This window comes from Ailuropoda melanoleuca, chromosome 17, assembly GCF_002007445.2.
Source record: "Ailuropoda melanoleuca isolate Jingjing chromosome 17, ASM200744v2, whole genome shotgun sequence".
NCBI classification, from domain to species: Eukaryota; Metazoa; Chordata; class Mammalia; order Carnivora; family Ursidae; genus Ailuropoda; species Ailuropoda melanoleuca.
Genome location: NC_048234.1, coordinates 14,396,661 through 14,421,863, shown reverse-complemented (window position 1 = coordinate 14,421,863; position 25,203 = coordinate 14,396,661). Strand labels below are relative to the sequence as shown.

General features: G+C 51.5%; 1 protein-coding gene across 5 annotated transcripts in view; it reads right to left on the bottom strand.

The window, feature by feature from the left end:
• The window catches only part of FAM120A (family with sequence similarity 120A), a 94,769-nt gene that overhangs the window by 8,980 nt on the left and 60,586 nt on the right, over positions 1-25,203 (bottom strand). For 3 of the 5 annotated variants that reach the window (XM_034647055.1, XM_034647059.1, XM_034647057.1), the window contains 6 exons: positions 25,018-25,192; positions 15,817-16,066; positions 9,317-9,431; positions 4,182-4,391; positions 2,577-2,760; positions 1,919-2,056 (listed from right to left, as the gene is read on the bottom strand). In XM_034647055.1, coding sequence (XP_034502946.1) covers positions 1,919-2,056; positions 2,577-2,760; positions 4,182-4,391; positions 9,317-9,431; positions 15,817-16,066; positions 25,018-25,192 — 1,072 coding nt within the window. The remainder of the gene's footprint in view (positions 1-1,918; positions 2,057-2,576; positions 2,761-4,181; positions 4,392-9,316; positions 9,432-15,816; positions 16,067-25,017; positions 25,193-25,203) is intronic. The other 2 variants (XM_034647056.1, XM_034647058.1) reach the window with 2 other exon arrangements.

Here is a 25,203-nt window from a genome sequence, read left to right as displayed (position 1 = left end):
TCAACTGTGGTCTATATTTCACATAAAGCCCCCTTCCCTTGTTTTGTGAAGACTTCTAATTTATTACGTAAAGTATCTATGCGTACGTTTGATTTTAATGGTTTTAACTGTTGTTAAAAATAAACCTGAGAGTAAGCAAACGTCTTGGCTATTCACTGAACTCGTAACTGAAACTAGTTACAAATGCAGACTGTGCACGGCTTTTAGATGGAAACAGGTTCAATAAAGTGTTGCCACTGGGTCCTCACAGCACGCGGCCTCCACCACCAAGGTGGACCACCTGCTAACTCAGAAATGTTTTCTCTTTGGGTAACTGCTTCTGAGTGTCCTGCCTTCACCAAACATTACAGAAGTTAACCAGTAAATGTGGCTGTTATTTCTCATTGTATTGTTAAACTAGAATTCCCTCACATGGGGTCATGAACATCCCTTGTATTCACTAACTTCTATTAGCTATGCAGAGCCCACATTTTCTAAGGTTTTCTGACTTAACTAAGAAAACTCTCAAATAATTAACTGATAGCATAACTTCTGATAAAAAACAAACAGAAAAGAACTTCAAGCTTCTTATTTCCTGGCAGATGGAATGGATTCTAACACTCTCCATCATTCAGGTTTTCAACATGACAATTAGCTGCCAGACAGCTCTGCCCGACAACCAGAGCTAGGACAAGCCTCACATTCCTAATAGCCACACTGAAGACTTGTAAAAACAAATGAAATAGGTTTTGATATGTTTTGTTCGACCCAATATATCCAAAATAGTAATACGTAATCAATATAAAAACTATTAATTAGATATTTCGTACTCTGTTTTCCATACTGGATGTGCATTTTGTGTTTAGGGCCCAGCTCAGCTTGGACGCGCACAGCCCAAGTGCTCGAGAGCCACAATGGCGGGCGCTGACTTCACTGGGCAGCGCAGAGCTGGGCTCCAGACACAATTTGGGGGAAGTAATGAAGCAGGTTCCTCTTGCCATTTCAGCTTAAGAAACTGCTTCTGACCCCACAGTGTCCACAGCCACCACCCCACCCAGAGGTGTAACCCAGCTGCACGCTGCTGTGAGCGCCCAGACAAGAGGTACAAGGAGCGGAAGTCAATGGTGAAGCAGAGAACACGCGTCAGTGCACTCTGCGTGGGCAGAAGAAAAGCGCCGGCGGGAGGCAGGAGAGGGGCATGCAGGGCCTGCGAGGGGGAGAAAATGGCCCCAGAGCCCCTTGTGGGGGGTGGGGGGGGGCTGCGCTGGCCTACGAGTCTTTACTGCTCCGGAAGAGGTCTCCCTCCAGCCCCAAGGAGCTGAGCTGGAAAAACATTCCTGGGCAGGAGAGGAAGACTTGCCTATCCTCAAGTTACACGCAAATGTATCTGAAGACCCTGTAACGTGGATGGGATGGCCGGGTCTACCTCTGCAGTCCCGAAATACAGGACATGTGACAAAGCTACGAGTCACAGGCTCTAATTACAGCAAAATCACAGAAGTTATTTCAAAACTAAATGTTAAGACTTTTTTCTCTCTTGTAAGACTAACACATACAAGAAGAGAAGCAAAGGGAATTTAAAATAAACTCATTTATGTATGTGGTATTAGAGCTTTCTTTAAAAATGTTTCCTATGAAACAGTCCGTGGAGAGTTTTTGTGCCAGGAGCTCTCCTGCGGCCTCAGACCCTTCTATGCCAGCTAGTCCTGTCTTGCCAGGGGAGCAGCCCGTCAACAGGCACCATCAGGCAGCCACAGGTGGCGATGTTGGGGCTGGCCGAGGGCCACATGGACACCCGACGGCCCCACTGCAAGGCAGAGACCTGGGGACGGACAGGGCTGGGAGCGGGCCTAGCAGAAAGGGTGCGGTGCTGGGCCAGGACAGCAGAGGGGGGCCAGGCGGGGCAGCGAAGCTCTAGGAGAAGGCATGGCATAATTACCACCCTGCGACTTGCTAGTCCTGCTGCTGTCACCGCCAGAGAAGGCTCCGCAGTGTCCCGCTGCCGTTGCCACTCGGAAGGCACGGTAAGCGCCTGTCGCTACAGTCTCCCCATAGGGGCCTCCAAAGCCACAGACTCCTGTGGGACCCGGGTGGAGAAAGACGGAGAAGCCATGAGGAGTGGGTTCGGGGGGGAGCCGCCGGTAGGCCTCTGGGCAGAGTGACCCCGTCTCCTTCAGCTGCTGCTCCCACACCATCAGCTGCCAGGGAGGGGTCTCCCAGCCCCTCTGGCCAGCACTGGAACAACCCTGAAGTGTCGACCACGGGAGCTCAGCCACTGGCCCGGGGGGTTGGGTGGCCTTGGCAGAGAGGATTCCTCTGGCCCCCCCAGGCGTGAGCTGACCGACCGTAAAACCTGGTCTCTGCAACAGCCTCTGTATTTCCCTCGCTCCCTTCCCCAACACGGCTTCGGGAGCTGAGTCTGTGCTTGTCTATCCTGAAGAGCTGGTGCTGCAAACTTCACCATAAGCCTGACTATTAATTACAAGGCCCAGCACAGCAAGACGCAGACCACCACAAGGGCTACACGTGGTGCATGTAGTGCGTGCACCTGTCCCCCACACACCGGTGGTCCCTCCCGACAGCGCCTACACACTCACCTGCAAAGCCCCGCCCTCGGCCCTGAGCCGGGGGGACGGGCCCGAAGTGCCGGGGGTACACGGAGGCAGGGTAGAAAGGCAGCGCTGCGGGCGGTGGGAAGGGAAGTGGGTGGCTCTGCCGGGAGAGGTTCAGCCCTTCCAGGATGCTCTGCCGCATCTTTTCCACCTTGGCAGCTTGCTCGGCCTGCAAGTCAAGTGCCGGCACATGAAAACTTGGTTCACAAGGCTTCACTCGAATTGGAACAGACAGGGAAAAGTGAGACTCGCCAACTGGCAGGATGCATCTGCACACTTTCCTGCAAGTCAGTCACACACGTGTAGCCACACTTTGTACGGAAAGCAAGGAAGGCCAAAAATACAAACAAGGAACAGACCCCTCTCGCTCCCATGACCTCGATCCCATAGACAAGCAACAACTTAAACCCCGGCTTTCTTGGCTTATTTCCAGGTGAGAACCTTTTACTACAGGGGTTCTTAATCGAAAGTGTAGTTTTGGTCCTGGAAACCAGCAGCTGAGTCCAAACAGGTCACACTGCAGCACAGACAGTGCCACGGACCGAGCGCTTGGCCTGGCGTGTGCTGCGCAGTGCACAGACAGCAACACCACCCGCTCGTGTGCGTCAAATTCATCGTGAAAAAAACACCTTCAACATTCACCTGGAGTGGCTTTTGTTAATAAATACATAAATACATAGAGCAACACCGATTCTTAATCTGAGCAAGTGAAAACCCCGTGAATCTGTCTTTACACTGAGCCTGACTTGAGAGCCAGGGCAGCTCGGGGAGAATACGTAGTTAGAAGCCTGAAGCAAACGTGAGCCTCTCTCATGCAATGGGGCAAGATCGCCTGACCGCTGACTTCACCTTATGCTTAAACCAGGCTTTCACACAAGCACGGTCCCTCCCTATTCATGAGTTCCACGTTTGTGGGTTCCCCTATTGCTGAAATGTATGTGTAACCCCAAATCAGTGCTCGTGGCATTCTCGTGGCTATCAGCAGAGCCGTGCAGAGCGGGGTGAGGGGTGAGATAACGCCGAGGCTCTGCTGTCCCGTTTCAGGTTTTACACTGTAAACAAGTGTCCTGTTCACTGTCTACTTAGTGCCACGTTTTCGTGTTTCTGTGGGTGATTCTGCTGTTTGAAATGGGCCCGAGCATCATGCCGAGTGCTGGCTCGTGTCCTAAGTACCAGGCTGTGAGATGTGCCTTGTGGAGAAAGTGCGTGTGTCACGTGTGCTTGTTTCAGGCTGTTACCGGCCTCGAGGACAATGGGAGTAAGTGAGCAACATACGTTCATCAAATGTCTTGCAACAGAAACACATGTAAAACAAGGCCGCGTACTGAGCTGCTGACAGAGATGTGGCCAGAGGCCGGCAGGAACCCAGCCCCATGTGTCCTCCACCAGGAGCAAAGTTCAGTGTCTGGTGACTTAAGTGCTCAGGTGAGTGCAGCATGTGCCCCCAGAGCTCGGCACCTGTGGCCTGCACAGACACTTGGGCACACGTGGGGCTGGGCCCAGGCTCCTCAGCCAGTGTGCGTTCCTTCACCCTGGTTCGAGGCAGCCAGCTGCTCCTCCCTGCCCCCCGCCGATGTTCCTGCAACTGACCTGACCATCACAGAGGTCGATGAGTGGGGTCTTTTCCCGGCTTGCTTTGAGGAGTTTGGACTGGAAGAGTTTCCCATCAAAATACATCCAAGGGCAGCAGTGCTCCCAGGGCACCGGCTGGCCACACGCGTCGTTTGCAAACAGGGCCATGTCCACACCACTCATGAAGAGAGCTGACAGCTGAATGCCTCGGGGGTCGAGGTTCTCAATCTTTAAATGGAAGAAAGTGATTTCCATGGAGTAAGCGCGCTACAGTACCCGCTTCACCACGGTTAACGCGGATACCCCCCCACCAAACGCCCCCAAGCACACCTACCACTACCTCACACTGACCCCAGCGTTGTCCCATCTGGACAGACTTGTCATGTCACTTCATAGTTTAAATTTAAGAGGCTGCTTTATAAACATACTACTAATTTCAATTTGGAATCTGCAGAGCGTCGTACACGCACAGGACAGTGCGCAGCAGCGGGCACAACACAGTATCAGATTGTCAGCAGTCTCCTTAGCGCGTGGCAAGTCCACAATCCACGTGTGAAAACAAGTCACACTGCAGATTGTACACTCTGGTGACATAGGAACACAATGATTATAACAAGGAACATTCTAGTAAGATTCTGCATTTGTCAAGTCGTTATATTAAAAAAGTATTCAGTATAATTTCAATCTAAAACCTGTACTTCATGTTTATACCATTTTATATGTTAATGTTTTAGATAGAAACTCATTAATGAGACTGTCAAATGTTTCGGGAGGAATGGATAGCTTATAAATGGAGAACACAACAACAAAAACACTATGTCTGGACCATGCAGACTATCTCTCCTGGCTCCCCCGGCTGGCGCTCCCGCCCTCCTGTGTACACGCACAGCCCCCTCTGCTCGCGCCTGGCGTGCTGGGCAAGGAACACTGACAGATACAGTCAACTCTTGATTGTGTGTCTATGAAGGACCTGGCTTGTGGATTATCCAGAGCCGAGTTCTCACTGCCTGGCTTCTGTCTTCCTGCCCTGCATGCTTAATTTCTAAGGTGATGGTGTCCCAAGAATGCAGTCTTTACAGGGCTCCCACCTAAGCAATGCCTACATGTGGCGGATGTCCTGGCTTTCCATTAAAAAGGAAAAAGGTCATTCCCGTGCCAGATACTGATGAATTTACGAGCATCTGCTGTTTTGTGCTCAGTGCCACCATCCCCATAATCAGCTACCACTGTTTTCCAACCTCTGTTTTTTTAATTTTTCCAAACCTGGAAAAGCCTGTCTGTGCCCACAGCCCAGCCCCCGCCAGCCCCTGCTTTGGGCACCGCTTCCCTGAGACCCCAGCCTCACCGGGAGGGACACTGTGCTCAGCTGAGGGCAGGCAGGGCTGCGTGTTGGGACTGGGTGCGTTTTTATATTTATGAGCAGAAAACAGGGAAAGAGGAACAAAATGGAGAAAGAATTCACTTGAAGTGGAAAGTCCCTTCTCCTCTGAGACAGGGTGCATCTCCTCCTGGAAAGCTGACATCAGGAACGTGGCCTCGAAGCGAGCGGGCCAAGGGGAAGCCAGGGGAGGTGCAGAGGCTGCTCTGTCACCCAGTGTTGTCCCGTAGCCCAGCAGAGCCTTCCGGGGAAGCGGCCGTCAGTGCCTGGCTCTCGGTGGTGGCCACGTGCACACACCAACCCTCACGCGGAGGACGGGGCCCCTGCAGCCCAGGCAGGCAGACATGGAGCCCTCTCCTGGGGAGCTGACAGGAAGCGTGGGGAAGCTGGCCTCACTCACACACATATCTACTTATTCTAAACGGACTTATTCTAAACGGTTTATATGGGTTTCAAAAATGATTATCTAGTCATTTAGTTTTACTAATAACAACTACCATAATTTCACAGAAAAAATTCTCAAAATAAAAGCAGTCTAAATAATGTAAATAAAATCTCAACTGCTGTGTAGATCTTGCCTCATCCAAACAATTTTCTAAATTACTTCACACGGTGTTTTGTATTTCTTTCCCTACACGCTAATCATACAGATAACGCTATGTAACACTTCCAGGGACCATTACACATACGTATCGGGTGCTGCTGTGTGCATTTTCCCGTGCGTGTTCTCGTTTACGTCTCGACCGCTGTGCGATACACACACTGCTCCTAGCACTCCACTTCACAGAGGGGGACACGGGGTCACAGAGTGCTCCGGGTCCTAACACCGGTCTCCGGCAGCACCGGCGTCTGAGCCCCTGGTCACAGAGTGGCTGCGACAGTCGTATCCCAGCCTCACTCTCTCACACCCAGGAAGAGAAAATTGTCAGTAGTATCCAGAGTTCCTCAACCAGAGAAAGTGACACAATTCTCTGACTTTACAGGAAATATAAATATGGAATTCAATCTCTGCCCAATTACCTCAAGAACCACATACCAGTGAGGCTGCTCGCCGGCATCTCCCTGCTGGGCTGCAGACCTCCCCCCACCCTCGCTCGACTGGCCATGTTCACCTGCTCGCACTCTGACTCTTTCAGGCGCCACAGGGGCCTGACACAGTCTTAGAGCGCCTCCTCCTCCATCTTCATATTCTGCACTGAGTAGGTGAAACTGTCACAAGAATTTAAAGCAATTATAGGGACACCAAGAGCAGGGGAGAAAGAAACCAGACAAATACGAGCCTGTACAAACGTCCCTCTCCCAACCCTTCCCCCGCCTTCCTCCAAACACAGGGTCAGTGCTGATTGACCCTCACCACTACCTTCATGCGGGTAGCCTAGGAGAAGTACCTTAAAAATACAGCAGGGAAAACAAGGGCCGTTGATCCCTGTCACGTCTGCAAGGAGCCATGCCAGACACCCAACTGTTCCCGGTCACGGCGGGCAGAAAGCGCGCACAGACAAGATGGCACGCTTACAAATTCATTCTAAATTAATGCTTTCAACATCTTTCCCCACCCACTAAACCTCCCATCAGAAAAGCCAACGAGAGGCCAAAGTCAGAATTGGGTCTTTTTCTTTTCTTCTCCTCTTAATTCTAAAAAGCATAGAATGGACAAAAATGGGAGAAGAAAAATAGGGTCTGGGCAATCCACAAACTGGACAGAGGCCCCTAAGACAACCACCAAAATCAAGAGTTGACTATATCCCAAACAGTGAAATGGTGTTTCATGGAAAAGCATCATCCTTGCTTTCGATATACAAAAAATTTTAACGGTTAAATGAAAAAGCAGTTTAAAAATTTACTTTTCTATCACTGAATTTTGACTCTCAGCTCTGCCTAGGGATTTCTGTAGCATTTAAATAATTATTATTCTTATCAGTTCTCAATCTGATAGCTGAGAGAATCCTCAATCTTAAAAAAACCAAAAAACTACCTTTTCCCCCCCAGTGAATGCTGTTTCCCCCTTCTAGCTCTACGGAATCTGGGCTGCCTGTGGATGAAGTGCCAGCACTGCAGGCCGTCCTGGAAGGGAAGGCAGACGTCCAGACCAGCAAGAGCCGAAGGGACAGTGGCGGGCCTCAAGTCACTGCACATAAATAGCTCTTTCTAAACACAGCTCTAGAAACACCTGGCTTCAGATGAAGGATCAGGAGAAAACCATGAAAGCACTAAGACCTCAAAAGAACCAAAATGAAAGCTTAGAGTGTGGCTGTCTTTCAAAAGTTACACCCTGTGTGTTGATCCAAAATGAAAAGGATATGGGAGAGAAGATGAACTTTGAGGAAAAGCAACTTGATGGTGAGTAAGGCTTGGTGGGCATACCTGATACCTGGCGGTCTGATTTTCAGAACTGGGATGTCAATACTGATGTAATAATCTAAATAAGAGAAACAGGAAGTAGAGATAGAGGGATGGTACCACACGCTAGTCAAAGTATTCACAACACCCCTGAGGACAGGCTGGGGACAAGACAGAGCTGCTGGCAGCACCAGCTGGGGGCACGGAGCGTGAGCCTGCCCTGAGGGCCAGCCTTCTGGGGACACCCAGCCAAATACTCTAGAACGAAAACTTAAATTCAAAAACATTACAAATGAAAATAATTTTTGTCTAACAAACAGAAAAGCTTGATCTGCAAAGTAAAGAGTATAATCTGGGGTGGGTTCTAAGTTTTGTTGTCTTATTTATAGCTTGTGTTGAAGTCATCAGAAGCCTAGGGCGACCACACATGACCTGGGCTCTGCACAGTCGAGGGCCACTCAACACCAAATTACTGAATTGAACTCAGTAATTCAGGGGAACCAGACATTGACTGGGCCCCAGCTGTGGAATACTGAAATCTATAAAGTGAGCCTCGAACACCCCTGCAGGGAAAGAATGCCTTCGTAAAGAATGGCAAAAGATCTAAAAGTGAAGGCAACTTGTCAAAAGAGATTATTTGATTACAAATCAAATATTTAAAAAAACAAAAAACAAAACAAAACAAAAAACTATGTCAAAGGAAAAAAAACCTGTACATTAAAAAGAAAAGGCAGATCCACTGATTTAGCTAACTCTGGAAAGTCTTAAACTTTCTAAAGTTTAGTACAGACATTATAGAAAGCAAGTACAGCCGTGCGAACACAGCGACTAACCCAAGTGCGCTGAAAAGATAAGCACCCCGAAAAATCAGGGGACCACTTGGAGAAAATTAACGTTGCCAAAACAATAAAGAACAAAAGGAGTTACTGGAAGGAAAAATTAAAAGGAATACGATGTTAAATGCTAAGTAAAAGGGGCACAGGGATGATGGTGTAACACCGTTCTTCAAGTGGCTTTTTAAAGGGGTTTATAATCGAGGAGGGGCAAGACTATTTTTTAGAGAAAACGAATGCTGTTATTAGGAACAACAGAACGAAATGAGAAAAGAATCCTGGCCAGATGTGAGAAAATCCTGAAGACCAAGCCCCCCGCCCGGGGGTTCAGGGTCCCCACCTGAAACAAAAGCAAGTTTACTTCCTGATGTGAAAATAAGAGTAAATGCCCCCTGGTAACGAGGGAAAACCTCTATCGGACAGAAGTAGACTTGACCATTTCTGTCACCGGGAAGGATACTGCCTTTGCCCTGAAGGTTCCCAAGTCCGCGGCTCGGTTTTCTAGCCTAGCGCTCTGAGCGGCCCTGCCCAGTGAGGTCAGCCCTCATCACAGAACTCCGAAGCAATGCTTCCCAACACAAGGAATGAGGCTTGTCCATTACCTTGAGCTCCTGCAGCTGGTCAGGCTCATAGAGTTTGGGGGACAGCGCCTGAGCCAGGAAGGCGTCCAGCTCTTGGCGACGCAGGATCCGTGCTCCAGGCCACTGCACCATATACCTACAGGTGGACAGAGAGGGTCTGCTGTCAGGATGGAGCGGTCACCAGTCACATGCATAACCTGGCATACAGGTTCTAAGGACACTCAGATGACACGTGCTGGGGGAGCACCGAGAGTTCTCCCCCAGTGTCTCTATGCGCGCTGCATGACACCAGCTACGAACGCGTGACTCATTACCTGGGCTCAACACAATGTTTGCTTTCAGAGTGATGAGAATAGCACACCACATTTGCACAGGCTGCAAAGCAGCTGCTGCTCAGTGACTTCTGATACAGCTCACTCTGGTAAGGTATTCAAACCCTGAAAATACATTTTAAGCACCAATTTACAGATTTATTTATTTCAATTCAACACTGGATACCTGGGAGGCAGACTCTAGGTCCAAATAAAAAAGACACAAGTCCTGATGAAGAGCGAGTGCTGTGTGAGAGACGTGCAGAGAAGAGGCTCCCGCGCCAGCAGGAAAGCACCAGGGGAGGGGACAGGAAGGGGCCCACGGGACCTGAACTGACGCCATGGGCTCCTGAACCAGTGCCCACAAGCCTTGGACACGCTGACCTCCCGGGGGCAGCCCCGGTGTGAGCAGCCGGGGGTGAAATCGATTTTTAAATCTGAAACAACCATCTGTGCCAGCTGCCTGGGAACCGCCAGGCATCCACGGTCTTCCTCCTTACTCACCTTGCCACATGCCCTGCCTCTGTGACAACCCCAGGGCACGGAGCCAAGGCGCAGCCACCACAGCCGCCACGGCCCCGGCCTGAGTCTCCCCGAGAGCTCAACCCAGCCCCGCACTTGGCAAACCTGAAGGACGACCCAGTCTCGTTGGGGTCCCCAGTCTGTCTGGGGTGACAGACTCCTGGGACCTCTGACGGGCAGCTCAAGAAGAGCAGAGAGCCGTGGCGTGCCTCACAAGGCTCTTTCCAGTCCTGTCTGCCGAGGATGTTCTCTCAGAGCTTAAACTCTAAGTCAACAAACGCAGGAGCAAGGTGGCGTCGAACGCTATTTTGGCAATAATCAACATTCACTCGCGGGAACGTGCATCGCCAGGCAAAGCAGGGGGTTCTGTCCAGCAGATCAGGACCCCAAGAGAACCCCGTAAGTTCTCGCTAGGTGCCAGGCACCAGTCTACAAGAGCACACACCACCTTCAGGCCCCGCGGCCCCAGCAACCCCAAGGCAGCGGCCGCCCCGCCCCACCGCAGAGACAGGGACACAGGGCAGAGCTTACACGCTTCGCAGGAACATCACGTGGTGCGAGGTCAAGCAAAGGTAATTTCAAGGCAGATGAGCAGTAGACGCCACATCTGTAGGGCGTCCAGGCTCAGCCGGACGTGTTACTAGAGGTGAACTTCCAGTCCTTGAAGTGTCGATGTCGGCAGTGACAAACGCCACATGCCTGCGGGACGACGGTCTGCGTCAGGGCTCGATGCGAGACACAGCAATTGTGTACAAAGGCACGACAACAGTGGCCGTGGGAAGCACTGTGCTCCGTGCGCATCTGGCTACACCTGTATTCGGAGTTCCCTAAACGTAGTGATGAAATGTGCAGAACAGGAGGTCTGCCGTCTCGAGCACACGCACGTGGACAGCACCGGCCTAAGGTCTGCTCAGTGTTGTGTGGCCATCCCACTCTGTCACCCTGCGTGCCCAAGGGACACGAACGCCTCCCCAGCACCCTTCCCCATGTTCCTTTTAAAATGATGAATGAGGAAAAACGCATCTTGGGCACAAGCTAGTTCTGTTGGCAGCAAAGACTCTCAGAAGTCGTTTAGCTGAACAACTGTGTTTTTGGTTAGAGTGCCTGATATCTCCTCCTTTGGCTTTCTATTCATTCCCACAGAACCATCACTCATCTCTCTCTCTCTGGATGCACAAGGGTGCGAGGCATGTGCAGAAAGGTCAGACTAAACCACTCCACACAGGCCGTGCCCCCGGCATCGCTATTACGAGTGAAGGTGACGGGCAACGGCCTGGCCTGCTCCCCCACCAGCCACGCCGCTCCACCCAAGCCAACAGTGGGAGGCTGTCTGTGGGGCCAAGCAGGGGCGAGTCCCTGTTCGACCCACCTGGGAAGGCTGTGCTCCCCAGGGGGTGGGCACAGGTTACCACCAACTCCCTGCGTCTTGCTTGGGGGCTCAAGCCCTCCTCCATCCCCTCATCTATCTACTGACCTGAGTCCTACCAGGACTGAACCCAGCCCACTGCTCAGGAGAACGTGAGCTCTCTGGGATGAGGGCCTGTCTGTCTGGGCTGTCTGCAGGGAAGGCCGCCTCCCACTCTGTTCTGGACACTCACTCCACCCGCACACTGAACCCAGGCTCAGGTCTGCACCCCCCCAACCCCCCACCTTTTCGAGGATGGTTCTAGAGATCCGGCTGCCATCCTCCCAGCCCCCGCCAGTGCTGTCACAGTGTTGACTGCCCCAGAAGGGACACAGGCATCGAGACCACCACCACTGCGCTGCTGGGGCACCTGCCCCGGAGGCAGAAACAGACCTCACTGGAAAGAGACATCGGTATACACGGACCGAGAAACAGTCTAGTTGGGGGCGGACAAGCGGCAGCCAGGGTCTGGGAGCCTGTTTGTACGGGCAGCCTCCGGGAGCTGCTGCCCCGTTAGTTCACGTGCTGTCTACAAGACGGACTGTCTGCAGACAAGCCAGTGTTCGCTCTGCATCAACCCAAAGGAAGCCTAGAAGCTTCGAGGACGGGACAAGACTCGGCAGCTAAATTCAAGCACGAGCCGAGATCGCCTGTTGGTGATGCAGACCATCACTGGGACAACTGGAAAATCTCAGAGACATACGCACAAGCTGTACTAGGATGACTTCTCTGATTTTAACAACGTCTTTGTTTTTAAAAACACATACCCAAGAGCTCAGGGGTAGAGGCAACGCGCCCACAACTTCCACTCAAGGGCTAGGACACACGGACAGAACAAGAGAAAAACGCTGCAATCGAACTCGAGCGTGTGGAGGAGTCTGGGTGAAGGACAGCCACAAACTCCTCGAACCCCTCTCACAATCTGTTCAAGTTTGAAGTTATGCAAAACAAATAAAACTCAAAAAGGAAAGACAAGGAAAAAAAGAAAATTAAAGAAAGGGAAACCCTGTGGCCGACCACCGGCCCTGCCCCACACAGTCACCACAGCCAAGGGTTAGTAGCAGCACTCCTGTGGCCTCCGCGGTGGGATGCCTTCACGCTAACCGCCCCGTCTTGCTGCCCTATGTCCAGGTCTGCAGCAAACTAACCCGCTCTCCTTGGATTTGCAGACCACCGGCCTTGAGAGTGAAGGACCAGACTCTCCCAGGAGATAACGCCCAACCACATTCGAAAACACCTGCCACGGATGCCAGCAAGTCTGTCAGGGTTCCGTGGACACAGAGCGACCATGTGGGCACCGCGTCTCCTGCTCACAGCCCCCTCCCCATTCCCTGCACCGTCCCCTTCTAAGACCCTCCCACTTGGCCTGGACGAGGATGGTGGCCTTCCAGACTTTAGTCCACCCTCTTCCCGGTTTCCAGCTTCCTGAATATAGCAACCTCTTCTTGACCACCCTCACTTGTCTCTCTAGTGTTGATTTTCAAGAGGTGAGCAGCCGAACCTGAGGCCGGAACCGGTTCTGTCCAGTAACAGTCGTCTGCTGGGCACCCACAGGGCTGCACAGCCTCCCCTCCCGGGCCGACCCCAGGGCCTCAGAGGCACGCATCAACCCTGACCCCTCCTCCTGGACCCTCCACGCACCACGCCCTCCAAAATGTGAGGCCTCAGACTCAGCCCACCCCCACAACCCGAGGTCATGCCAGGAGCCAAAGGGGGCCGTGCAGTGTGCCGGTCACCTGCTTGTCCCCAAGCCCAAAATACAGAAGGTAAAACAGACTCTCTTAGTGGAAATGGACCAGACTGTTTACTGGTGTCCTGGCCCTGAAGCCCTCGGGGACTTGTCCTAGGAACTGCAGTCCCTCAACTCTCCCTGACTTCGTCTCCTCAACCAGTTCCACCTCCTCAAGACCTGAAGCCATGAGAGGCTCTCCACGCGAGAAACCCCAAGTGTCTGCCCATCTCCACAGACAGGAGATCACCTGCCTCCCACCAGAGTGCTGGCGAGCCTCTTGTGATGTGGTCAGTCACATTTACTAATCTTCCCAAGTTCTAAAATGAGTATATTTTCTATAAACAACTACAAAAAAACAACCATAAAGATTGTCTTAAAAACGGGGACCAGGACAATCCTGAAATTTGGAAGACTTTACAAAGGCCAGGGGTGATGGCCAAGGAGGGACCGGAAGGACGAGGAAGGAGACCAGGTGAGGAGTGTGGCCTTGGGTATGGCAGGTGGTGTCCTCCCTCCAGGTTGGCGGACAGTGAGCTGTCCACTGGGGTAAAAGCCACACACTGATTTAAACTTGGAAGAGAGAAATACATTCAACTAAATTTCTTCTTGCTAATTTGACCTTAGAGCACCAAAATCTTCATCTCTAATGTTTGGCTATATATATATATATATATATGTGTGTGTGTTTACTGATAAAAACAGGTCCATAAATGAATTTCCCATTCGAGGAAAACAGAAGATTCAAAACAAAGATCTAGTCTCTCCCCCAAACCAATCCTCAATGCACTCGCGTCCGTCGACCTCAATTTGGTGACGGAGAGGCTTCTACGTGAGTCACTGACCTTAAAGCTGTCATGAATTTAAGAAACGTCAGGAAATGAATACTTGACTAAAGCTCTGTCCTGTTGTCAGCCGAGGGTAAGAAACAGGGGAGTCGGGGGCCAGGGAGGAGGGACACACAGGGCTGGGCCCCCAGGCTCTGGCACCAGGCTCAGAGGCCGCCATGTGGGCAGGGTCCAAAGGCACAGGGCACCTGCCCACCAGAAACACCCCAGGTGACCTGACCATCTCTACCCCGAGGAAGCAGGGCTGCCTAGAGAAAGAGAAGAAGGGAGGTGCTCCCAGCATGATGGAGACCCGTCAAGAGAACACACAGGCCAGCCTGACTCGGCCCCAGACAGTGACAACAGAACACCACATTTAGTGATGGCAGGAGTGGCCTAGGGGCCACTGAAGAAGGCAGAAGCTGTGAGCTCATGGAAGTGTGATGAGGAACGGAGTGTTTACACGAACAGCCTCCCACAAAACATGTCCTAGCTACAAAGGGGACAGAGCAGCCCCACTGGAGAAGCCCTGGGGACACCCGCCCCGCCCCACGGTCAGGATGCAGGCACACAGCCCACGCGAGACCACAGTAACAGAGGAGTGGCCACACCTTCCAGCGTTTGGCGGAAAAACCAACAGGACTTTACCTCCAAACATAAAAAGAGGGTCTTAAATGGACCCTGAAGTTCAGACAGAAATAAGGCATGATGTTGATTGATTCTGATGACTATATTTCGCTTATATCAGAAAATGTCCTTGTTTGTTTGAAAACCATACTCCAGTATGTGGGTTAAAAAAAGGCTCTATTTTGCCCAGGCCCCATCACCTCCAGCTCTGCAACCACCAGTTTCTTCTCTGTATTTAGGAGTCTATGTGTGTGTGGTGAGCACTGATAATGTGCACAACTGTTGAGTCAATATGCTGTACACCTGAAACTAATAAAACATATATTAATTATACTTTTAAAAAAATCAACTCTTAAACAAAAAAAACTCTTTTGTACTGTACTCGCAACTTTTCCTAAGTTGGAAATTGGTTAAAAAAAAAAACCCTCGAAAAACTAATGAACCTAATTCAGGTATGCATGCCAACACCAACACTGTCCACACAGGCATTCTGTCAGCTGAGGGCACGGCAGCAGGCAGCGCCCAGTTCCGGGTTTCCAACCCTCTCCGAAGGCAGGAGCCAGCCCCCTGGAGAGGGCAGGGTCTAGGGTGAAGCAGGGAAGATACAAGACGAGCCTCGGCATCTTGTGGTGGCAGAAAGGAAGGACGTGCTGGGGGAGAAAGGACACGAGGACCTACTAAATGAGCCCATGCGGCCCGAGCTGAACAATCTGAGCAACCAGACAAACAAGGGTACAGCAGCTTATAACCTAAGACTCAGACAGACAACAAGTCCATACCAATGCACACATGGCTAAAAGAGGTGCATTTTCCCTACAGAACTCCAAATAACACATAACATAACGTGTATAGCCTTCAAAATCTCTAATATTTAAAGGATAAAGCACGTTTAAAATCATCGTGATATGTTTATCACAGTGTGATTTCATGTTTAAAATCAGTTACATATGTTACACATTCACCAAATGTACCCATTACGTGAACATCCCGTTCAGGACTGATTCAAACACACACTGTGTTGTCATCACAGACGTGATATGGGATGACATGGCCCATGCGTGTCTCACATGGATGCACCTGGGGGAGCCCGGTGCACCTACCGTAGGACGCAGCACAGCACCGTGAGGTGGGTGGGCACACTGGCCGGGTTGAGCATGGCTGGCGTGTCTGACCTCATGCAGGCCAGGAAGGCCCTCATCCTGCGGTTCTTGTCCTCCACCGCCTTCCCCAGCCACAGCCGCTTGAGATTGGGGCAGGTCCACTCCCTGAAGGCAAGCGCTTCCACCAGCTCCGGTGTCTGCGGAGACTTCCCTTTGTAAGCTGCCCACTCCTTAATGATCACGGGCGGAACTGGAGGAGGGAAGAGCAGAGGAAAACCATTTATGCCCAGCTCAGCCACCAGAAGCTGAAACAAATCCAACCCTCCAATCATCACAGTCTGAAGATACCACTGCTCACACCCCAACGCATTCTCTCATCAGCAAGCCAGCGGCCACCAGTCCTCAGGTCTAGAACGTTCTGTCCCCTACACACTTTCGTGGCTCAACCAGATTTCCATTCAGGCCACTGGTAAGTTTCTCCTCCATCAAATCATGACTTGATTTCCCCATATAACAAATACGTATAAATCAAGGATGTTGGAAAAAATTTATTAAGTCCATTAAGTTTTAATAATAACTGGTAAAATTTACAGAAGTATGTGATTATCATGGAAATCCAAAGGAACTCCAATTTAGATATCTAATCTTTTTCTACATAGACACTTTCACTAATCAGATTTGAGAAATAATCCGCACTTGGTGCCACTTTGCCTGAGGGTCCCCTTTAACAGACACACCTGTTAAACTGTGTTTTTAAAGATTAGTAAGAATAATCTCCCTGCAGTGAGACCCCAAAAGCCCAGTAAGGCAGCAAACGGAGGCAAGATTCAGTGTTTTGAAATCCCGGTGATGTCAGCACACAGTAATTCTATCCAGGAAGACTGAAGACAAAACATAAAATTCCCCATTTCACCTCCAAAAAGGCAAGAAGGTCTAAGCTGATCTAATACAAAATAGTGGCCTCTTCTCCACAGTTGTCTTACCACTATTCAAGTCCGTTAATTCTTAAAGCACAAACAAGCACCTTTTCCCACGTTAAGTCTGAATCCTGTAAAACGTATGACAGGGGAGTTACAGGGAAGACACGGCACGCCACAGGGACTGAGTTCCAGTGTCTCCTTGCTGCACTGAGGGGGGACAGGCCGATGCTGGGCTCCGGGTGTCCATCTCCTAGGCAACAAAAGCCCATTTGGGCCCAAGACCACCATAGCAGAAGTGGGGCCCAGGAAGCGGCCAGTGTGACCCACCCAGAACCAGGATGGCACTGGGACTCCACTGTCCTCTTCCACCAGGCCCCTCTACCCAAACGACAGCACCCCAGATGGGCTCACTTTCCCGAAAGTACCACCCAAAGCAGACGGGAGACTGAAGGCCCAAACCGTGACTGGTAGAATGACCAATGGACCACCTGCAGCTCCACCCCATCCCGCCTGCACAGGGTCCTGGAGAACGTGGGAGGCCAGACACCCGGACACACAGGGCGTCAGCAACAGGACAGCCAGCTCCGCGCACCCAGCCCCGCACAAGGCAGGGAAAGGGGCGCTGCTGCGGAGCCCTGGGACCCCCACCCCCAGAAGCAGGCTGCTGGAGCAGGGTCCAGGTCAAGATAGCTCCCCAAGATTGTCTTCTTACAAAAAAGTTACTGTTTTGTCACCAGGAAAATCCCTTTCATTCACATTTGAGTATCTTAATGTTTAAATACTAAAGAAAAATCTAAAACACGTAGAACACTTAGAGTCCATCAAGTGCAAACAGACACACATGTATATATAAATACATGCATCTTTATATTCATCCATATTTTGAGACGCCAGACACGCACCCACGCAGTCCCTGTCCTTGGACTCACAATCTAGCCCCACGCCTGCCAAGCCTCAGCACACGTGGCATGCACACCGGGCAGCCGTCACCACCACAAGGCCCAACTAGTATCAGAGGCTGGCAGTCGTCAGGCCTGGATAAACAGGCCAAGGCTGGTCACAAAACAAGCCCTTAACCAGAGGCTGCTGGGTGCCTACTGGTTAAACCACAAATTTCTTTTCCGTGCCAAAAAAAGCCAAAACGCACAAATCTATTTTGTAACATACTCATTTTGGTGGCAAAGGTTTAAAGGCACTGATTAGATTTTATCTCTGGTTGTAGGATTAGCTGATCTGGGTTCTCTCACTTTCTCCCCACCACACATGCACACATGCTCACACGTGCATGCATGCTCACACAAGGTGGCTGCCCAGCGCCAGGTCTCTGATCTGAGCTCTCTCCGGGAGGCATTCCCTAAGTCCATCTCCACCTCTGTCCCCGCCGTCCTCTAACACCTGCCACGGTCATTCTACTTTATCATGTCCTGCTTTCATCTAGAAACAGCTTTGGGTAGCACACTCTTGTTCTTGAGATCCAGGCCCCACATGGAAGAGGGGGTAGGTGGGGAGCATGGAGGCAGCCTCTCACGCCCACACATCCCCACCCCCTCTGGGGCTCCCCAGACAGCTGTGCACACGGCAGGCTTGAAGGGTCCCACATGTGCCCCAATCTCTGGGTGAGCTGCTGAGCACATATCCTTCCGGCTAACAGAGGCTGCCGGGAACTGCCTGGAGATACGGCTGGGGATACAGTCTGCAGCCACCAGGAGCAAGGAGGGCAGGCGCTGTACTCCCAGTGAAGGAGGGTCCTGTGCATTCACTCCCTCTGTCCTTCTAAGTATTTCTGTTGCCCATCTCCACTACTCATGAACAGCTCAGATCTAATTTAGAAAATCCAAGTGCAGGAACACAAGTTTGTTCCGAGAGCAAACCTGCTCCTGACTTGCTTAATCTTTAACATGTGTGTATCTGCTTCTGGAAATCTTTTCACACACCACCACTTAATGGTGGTGGAGCCTACGGCCAATCACCTCGTAGGTATTTATTGAGCATCTTCTATATACCAGGCAGGGGTGGGGAGCGGGGGAGGCAGGGGAGGCTCAGGGGCCAACCCCCACATACCACGCCACACCCAGGGTGTCCTCAAACCCTGAGGCCCAGCCCTGGGACCAGGTACCACAGAAAGGGGCCGAGGACTCACTCTAGCACAATCTTGCAAAGGAAACAGGCGCCTCCGCCTGTAACGTAGCTACAGACTATAAGCATGTGAGGTGGACCACAGTTAACTCATTAAAGCCTAGTGCTAATAAAGGATCCCAGGGATGTCAGTTTCCAGGGTGACACGTGGCAGCCTCTGTGTACACGTACATGCCCCTGCCCGGGACAGAGGGCTCAGGCTCTGTGACTCCACTCACAGGGACAAACAGAAGCCGAGGAACTAACAGCACAACCTCTGGGCTCCTGTGTTTGTGAAAAGCACTGGTTACGTGAGGATCACACATGGGGAAGCCAGGGTATTACAGCCCCTGAGCACACACATCTGGCACTCAGACAAGAGCACTGTGATCGGTGAGCATGGCCGTGACGACCCCATGTTGTAAGACACGACCTCATGCCCAGAGGTCAGCGGACCCAGCTGGGCCGTCAGCAAACATCCACCACAGCTTCTGCACCGACAGAAAAACTCACCCTTTCAAGAAGACTTGCAAACACCGAGCAGGAGACTGTCTTCGTCCCCTCGTGCCACAGCAACACTTACATCTGCAACGACAACTCCAGGGTGCTGGCTTTCTGTACTAGCAGAGGCTACGTTCACAATGCACCTTCTTTACACAAAGTACCTACCTCTTCACGATACAAGCTGCGACCGACTCCACGATTACACTCAAGCTGTCGCTGAGAACCCAGCGTCTCCCTCAGACGGGAGTCATCGTCTTTGGCGTCACATGCAAACCCATGGCAGCCAGCTACCTTGCAAATCTGTTTTAACGCTGACTGGGATCCATCCCAGACCAAGAATAATGAAAATGTTTCATTCTGTAAGCCAACTCCAACCAACCAGCGGTGGCTGCCGACAGAGCCACGTGATGAAGAATGTCTCAGCCTGGGGCCAGCACCTCGTGAGCACTAGCCGTGCCCGCTACAGGCTGTGTGTGCAAGGGCGGCACGCACGCATCACAGGTATGGCTGAGGTTGATGGAGACAAGCCGCTCCCACGACTGTGGCCAACGGGGCCTGTGGTCTGTGGGCAGGGATGTGTGTGTGTGTGTGCATGTAGGGGGGAGGACCACTGCACTTGCCGAGCCTCACGGTACAGAAAAACATCAAAGCCACACAAAAAAGTAAAAACAAAATCTGGTTCTTTTGTATCTCCGCAGAAACAGAAAACTGGGCACGAGGGCAGCTGTGCCTTCCCTCCCACAAGAAGCCGACACATGAGGTGGTGGGGTCCAGCTGGCTCTCCACTCCCTCGTGCGAAACGGGTGGGCGCCCTCTAGGACTCGCGGCAGCGCAAGGCCCCGCAGGGTGTGGAGCACAGTGTTCCCGACACGCCCACAACAATGCCTGCTTCACTCTCCCTGTGCACACCGCTGCGGCTGTGTCAGAACCCAGGCGATCAAGGACCTACGACAAAAACGGCTCTGAACGAGGGCCACCAACTCTGCCACGTGGAGCCTCCTGCCCGGGCAGCTGCCCCTCGGGCTCAGCTGCTCACAGGTTGGTGAGGAAAACTCAGTCGCTGATGCTACTCCTGGAAAGCTTTGTAGAGGAAGGACATTCAGATAAATATAAACAGCCTTCACAAAATCACAGGGGAAATGGATATGATAACCAAATTTCACACATATTAAAATAACGTACTAATATTGATCATATATTCTGTTTTATAATACAATCCACAGTGAATCAATTTTACCTCTTTTTAATCAGCAGAACCAATTACTCGGCACAAACAAAATTTCTGAAGCAAAAGCAAACTGGACCACGAAGAAATCCATGTTCCCTTTGGGTTTTCCTATTTAGAAAGTCGAGACTTTTATCTCGTGTCTGCATCTTATATCCCTTCACTTTCTACATGCCTGTTTCTCTTACTTAATTCTAAGGTCCCGGGGAGTCTTGTTGAAGAAAACAAGAGGCCAATTTTCATCAGGGGACGATAACCCCGGATTTTTACCTCTTCTACTGTGGCCGAGGAGTCTTGTTACCCTGCAGTCTTTTTGGAACCAGACCCCCTTTCTTCCTGCCCCTCCTGATCTCCCTAGCAGGGTGAGGGACAGCTGAGGGGCGCCCCAGGGGCAGCAGGGTGGGAGCCACCAGCAGGGCGGGAGCTTCATGCTCCAAGCCTCCAGCCAGGCAACTGTCCCTACCCAAGTGCCAGAAGCCTCAAATGCAGATCCCTGGACCCACCTCACCCCAAAGCAACTGCCACTGTCCCCAGCCAGAACACGGGGCAAATCGTTTGTGCCAGGTCCGTGATCTTCCACGTGGCCCCTCGAGGGGCCTGGAGACCCCGCTGGTGACTTGGAGCAGCTTACTGTCTTAATAAACAAGCTTTTGATGAATTTCCTAACAGCAAAACAACAGAACTCAGGGACAGACACACAGAAAATAAACTGCCAGCATGTAATTCGGTATGACTTTCACAGGCCAGAGTTTTTAAGGATCTGAGGGTGGATATCCTGCTTTAATCATAGGACTTTAAAAATGAAACTCTGCTAAATCACACGAGCACTAGCACACTCATTATAGATTATGAAATGCTTTATCCTATGTCTTGATCAAGAGACTACATTTCCGGGGCGCCTGGGTGGCTCAGTCAGCTAAGCGTCTGACTCTTGATCTCAGCTCAGGCCTTGGTCTCAAGGTCATGAGTTCAAGGCCCTGCAATGAGCTTCACGCTGGGCATGGAGCCTACTTAAAAAAAAGAGAGAGAAAGAAAGAGACTACATTTCCAAATGGATATGTGTCTTAAATGTGGTGAGAGTTCAATATTTTTAAACAATATTAATATTTTAGACTTCCATGTGTCCTCTGACTGGCTCTGACAACAAAGCCCCCCTGGGGAGCCTCCGGCTGTCACAGTGAACGCGTTGAACCTGCGTCTGTAAACCCAGCACGATGGCACCACGCTTGACCAGGAGCCTCCTCACCTGCTACAGAAGACGGGCTCGCCTGGGACCCATGGAGTGGACAGCGGAGCCAGCGGGCATCTGAGAAACTAACCTGCCCCAAAGACCTCATGGTACGTGGTCAGCGCTCTATGAAATCTCCTGCAAAGTGCCACTGACTTCATTTCAGCCACATGTGGTCTAAGAGTGGCCAGGGTAAAGCAAGGTTTCAAAAGACTCAACTTTCAAACCTTACCGACTTGGACTCCTGAGCAACTGCTTCCAGCACGACCGGCATCGCCATACTCACCTCATCCACAGCCTCAAGGGCTTCCTCCCTAAGAACACCAAAATGCACCATCACCTATGACGTCTTTCAGGAGGGAAGCCCACGGCAGGGGCATCACCGCACCAGCGCTGAGTCAGCTGGGATCTAAGAGTGGGCCTCAAGGAGCAGTCCTCAGGGAACAATTGTAATGCACTGTTAACGAGAAGTGTAAGGTCACCAGCACACGCACGTTCGTCTCTCGCACAAGGTTTGCTCTCAGCTTCCAGCATTCAGGCTCAAGGCTCGTGAGAGCTCCTAAGGACAAAACTCCTCACTGTGGAGAGCTGGCACTCCAGTTAGCATGGTGATCAGCAAATAAGAGCCCGCATTACTGACCTGAGCACCTTTTCTAAGGCTGTTTTCCCTTCATTAAGACAACCAATGCCTGAAACAAATTCAAGTGTATCAGGTCCCCAGAAAGACCAATCAGACCTGGGTTCTAAAGCCACTCATTACACAGAGCTAACGACGGTCTCTTAACCTGTAGACTCAGAGGTCCAATGGACACATCTTTCTACCTAGAGGTTCACCGTTATCTGTAATGTACATGAATCATATACTTCTCTAGCTGCCACTGATGTCCCAGGGCTAGTTCACAGCTCCTTTCCCACTGCCTCAGTTCAGCCACCTGTCCCTACCCAGCCCACCCTCCTGAACTGAAATGTCCCACCCTTCCCAATCCTTCAGTGGTTTCCCTGTGACTGACAGAGAAGTCAGAACCCACTTTCTCTCATCACCTGAGCAGAAAGACCGCAATGAGCTCAGCACCAACCTCCCCCAGAAACTTAGCCAGGGGGCGCCTGGGGGGGCTCAGTCGGTGAAGTGTCTGACTCTTGGTTTCAGCTCAGGTCATGACCTCAGAATTGTGAGATCCAGCCCCATGTCAGGCTCGATGCTTCCTGTGGAGTCTGCTCAAGATTCTCTCTCCCTCTGCCCTACCTCCCCAGCTCTGTCTCTCAAAATAAATAAATCTTTAAAAAAAAAAAAAATATATATATATATATAGAAGAAATTCAGCCAGTCCACACACCCCCATACACAAGAGCTTCAGAGCCCATCTGTACCATTCTTCTCTTTTTCTTCACCATCCTGTCCCTACACCCTCCCACCTGTCCTCTCTCGGCGAACGCCAAGCCCCCCAACGTGGTGTGCGTGAATGCCCAGCCCTGCACCACAGTGCACTGCTCTCTTGCTCATGCACAGAGGGTGCTGGTTTATGCATTGAGTGTCGTCCTGTGCCTCCTGCATCCCCTACTGCCTGCTCAGGGGCCAGTCGGACACCCGCACCACCTAGGTACGGAACAAGCAACAAGGGGGTGAGCATGCTGTGTGCCACAGGGCTATACTACACACCTACAGCAGGGCAGAGACCAGCTCTTACTTCCTGCCATCCCTGGCACCCACAGTTCACCTGTGACGCAGAACTCCCTAGATGGGAGGAGCGCACGCTGCCCACCACTGGGAGTGCGCACAGATCACAGCAGCCCATGCAGACTGTTCTATAAAGCTGTGGACACTGCAGAGGGCACCCATCCTGGAAAACCCCTGGGAGTGTGCTAAATAAGATAACGGTTTCCAGAACATAACCAAATGAGAAAAAGAACAGCTTTCACCACAAAAGCCAAAATGCTGCTCTGGAGCCGAGGACACGGCAGGAAGCGGAGCTGCCCAGCGCTCTGCAGCACCTGGCAGTCTAGGCCAAGGCCGAAGCAAGGGGCCATGACCCTGGAAGGGAGGTCGCGGCTGCAGGGCCTGGGCCGGCCAGTGCAGAAGACTGGCCAACCCTGTGCAAAGTGAGAAAGAGGATGTGTCCACCAGGAACGTCCCGGCCTTGCAGAGTCCACTGACAATGCTCAGTGTTTCCTGCGGGGCCTCCAGCCCCAGTCGAGGCGGCAGACGCACTGGCTAGAGGTGGCCACCCTCAAGTCAGGGCACCGATAGGCGCTGCATCTGGAAGGCTTCAAACCACACTTCGGCATAGTAACCAGAAACAGAAAACATCAGAACCTATGCAACAAGCTTTTAGAATTGCCAGAATCTCTCCAGTTCAGAGTCCAAAGGTAAGACCCACTGTCACGTGCATCCCTGAGCACAGTTCAGCTGCAGCACGTCACCAGGCCTGCACCAACCCGCCGCACACCCAGGGGATCTGTCCCTCAGCGGTCTTAGTTCAGGGGATGATCTGGTAATCTACAATGTTCACGGTTCAGGATATTCTTATTTTAGACTGTATGTTTTGGGAAACTTCTCTGTATTTCCTAATGGATATACCGTGACTTTTACATTTCCTACATTAGTAAATAAAATAACCTAAAAAAAACAGACACGGTTCTCCCCAAATATTACACTGGCCCATTGGAAGATGGAAAATGCATGCTCTGACCTCAGCTTTTGCCGACATGTCAAACAGCACCTTCTGTCTTTCCACTTCCCCTCCACCCCAGGGTCGATCGGCTGGAGTCCTCGAGGGGGACGGTGACCAGGCCCTGTCTGCTGCGGGCTGTGCACAGGCACACGCCACCTGCACAGAAGCAGCCACACGCAGTGAGGGCCTCCCCAGGAACATGGACTCTGCAGCACAGACGCGCTCACAGACACCGGAGCAGACGCCGCCGTCGCCCTGTCTGGGACGCGCTTGCCATAGGAGAGGGTGCCCGTCCGGACTGTTTCCAGATCAACATCCAGTTTTAAGTGCACACGTTTTACCAAATGCACAGCATGACTGGAACATTACTGAAGAACACAGCCTGTGGCTGGTCCTCCTGTCCTAAGGGCCCCGTGAAGCCCACCGTCTCACGTGGGGACACTCGGGGCAGGCTCAGTCACGATCCTCTAAGGCTTTGGAAAATGCACAAGAGGTTACGAGGTACTGAGGAAAACAAACAATGGATTTCACAGTACATACATTCTGGTGGAAGTCTGTTCTTTCTAAAAGCAAGTCTCTCAGTTTTCTTTCTGCTTTCTGCCAAGCTAAACAGCACTCCGTAAACATACTGGCGAACTGGCCTATAGAGCAGGGCGGCGGGAGGCAGGTCTTTGCTGGCTTCATCTTCAATAGAAACAGCAATTTTGATTTCACCCTTTGCATGGA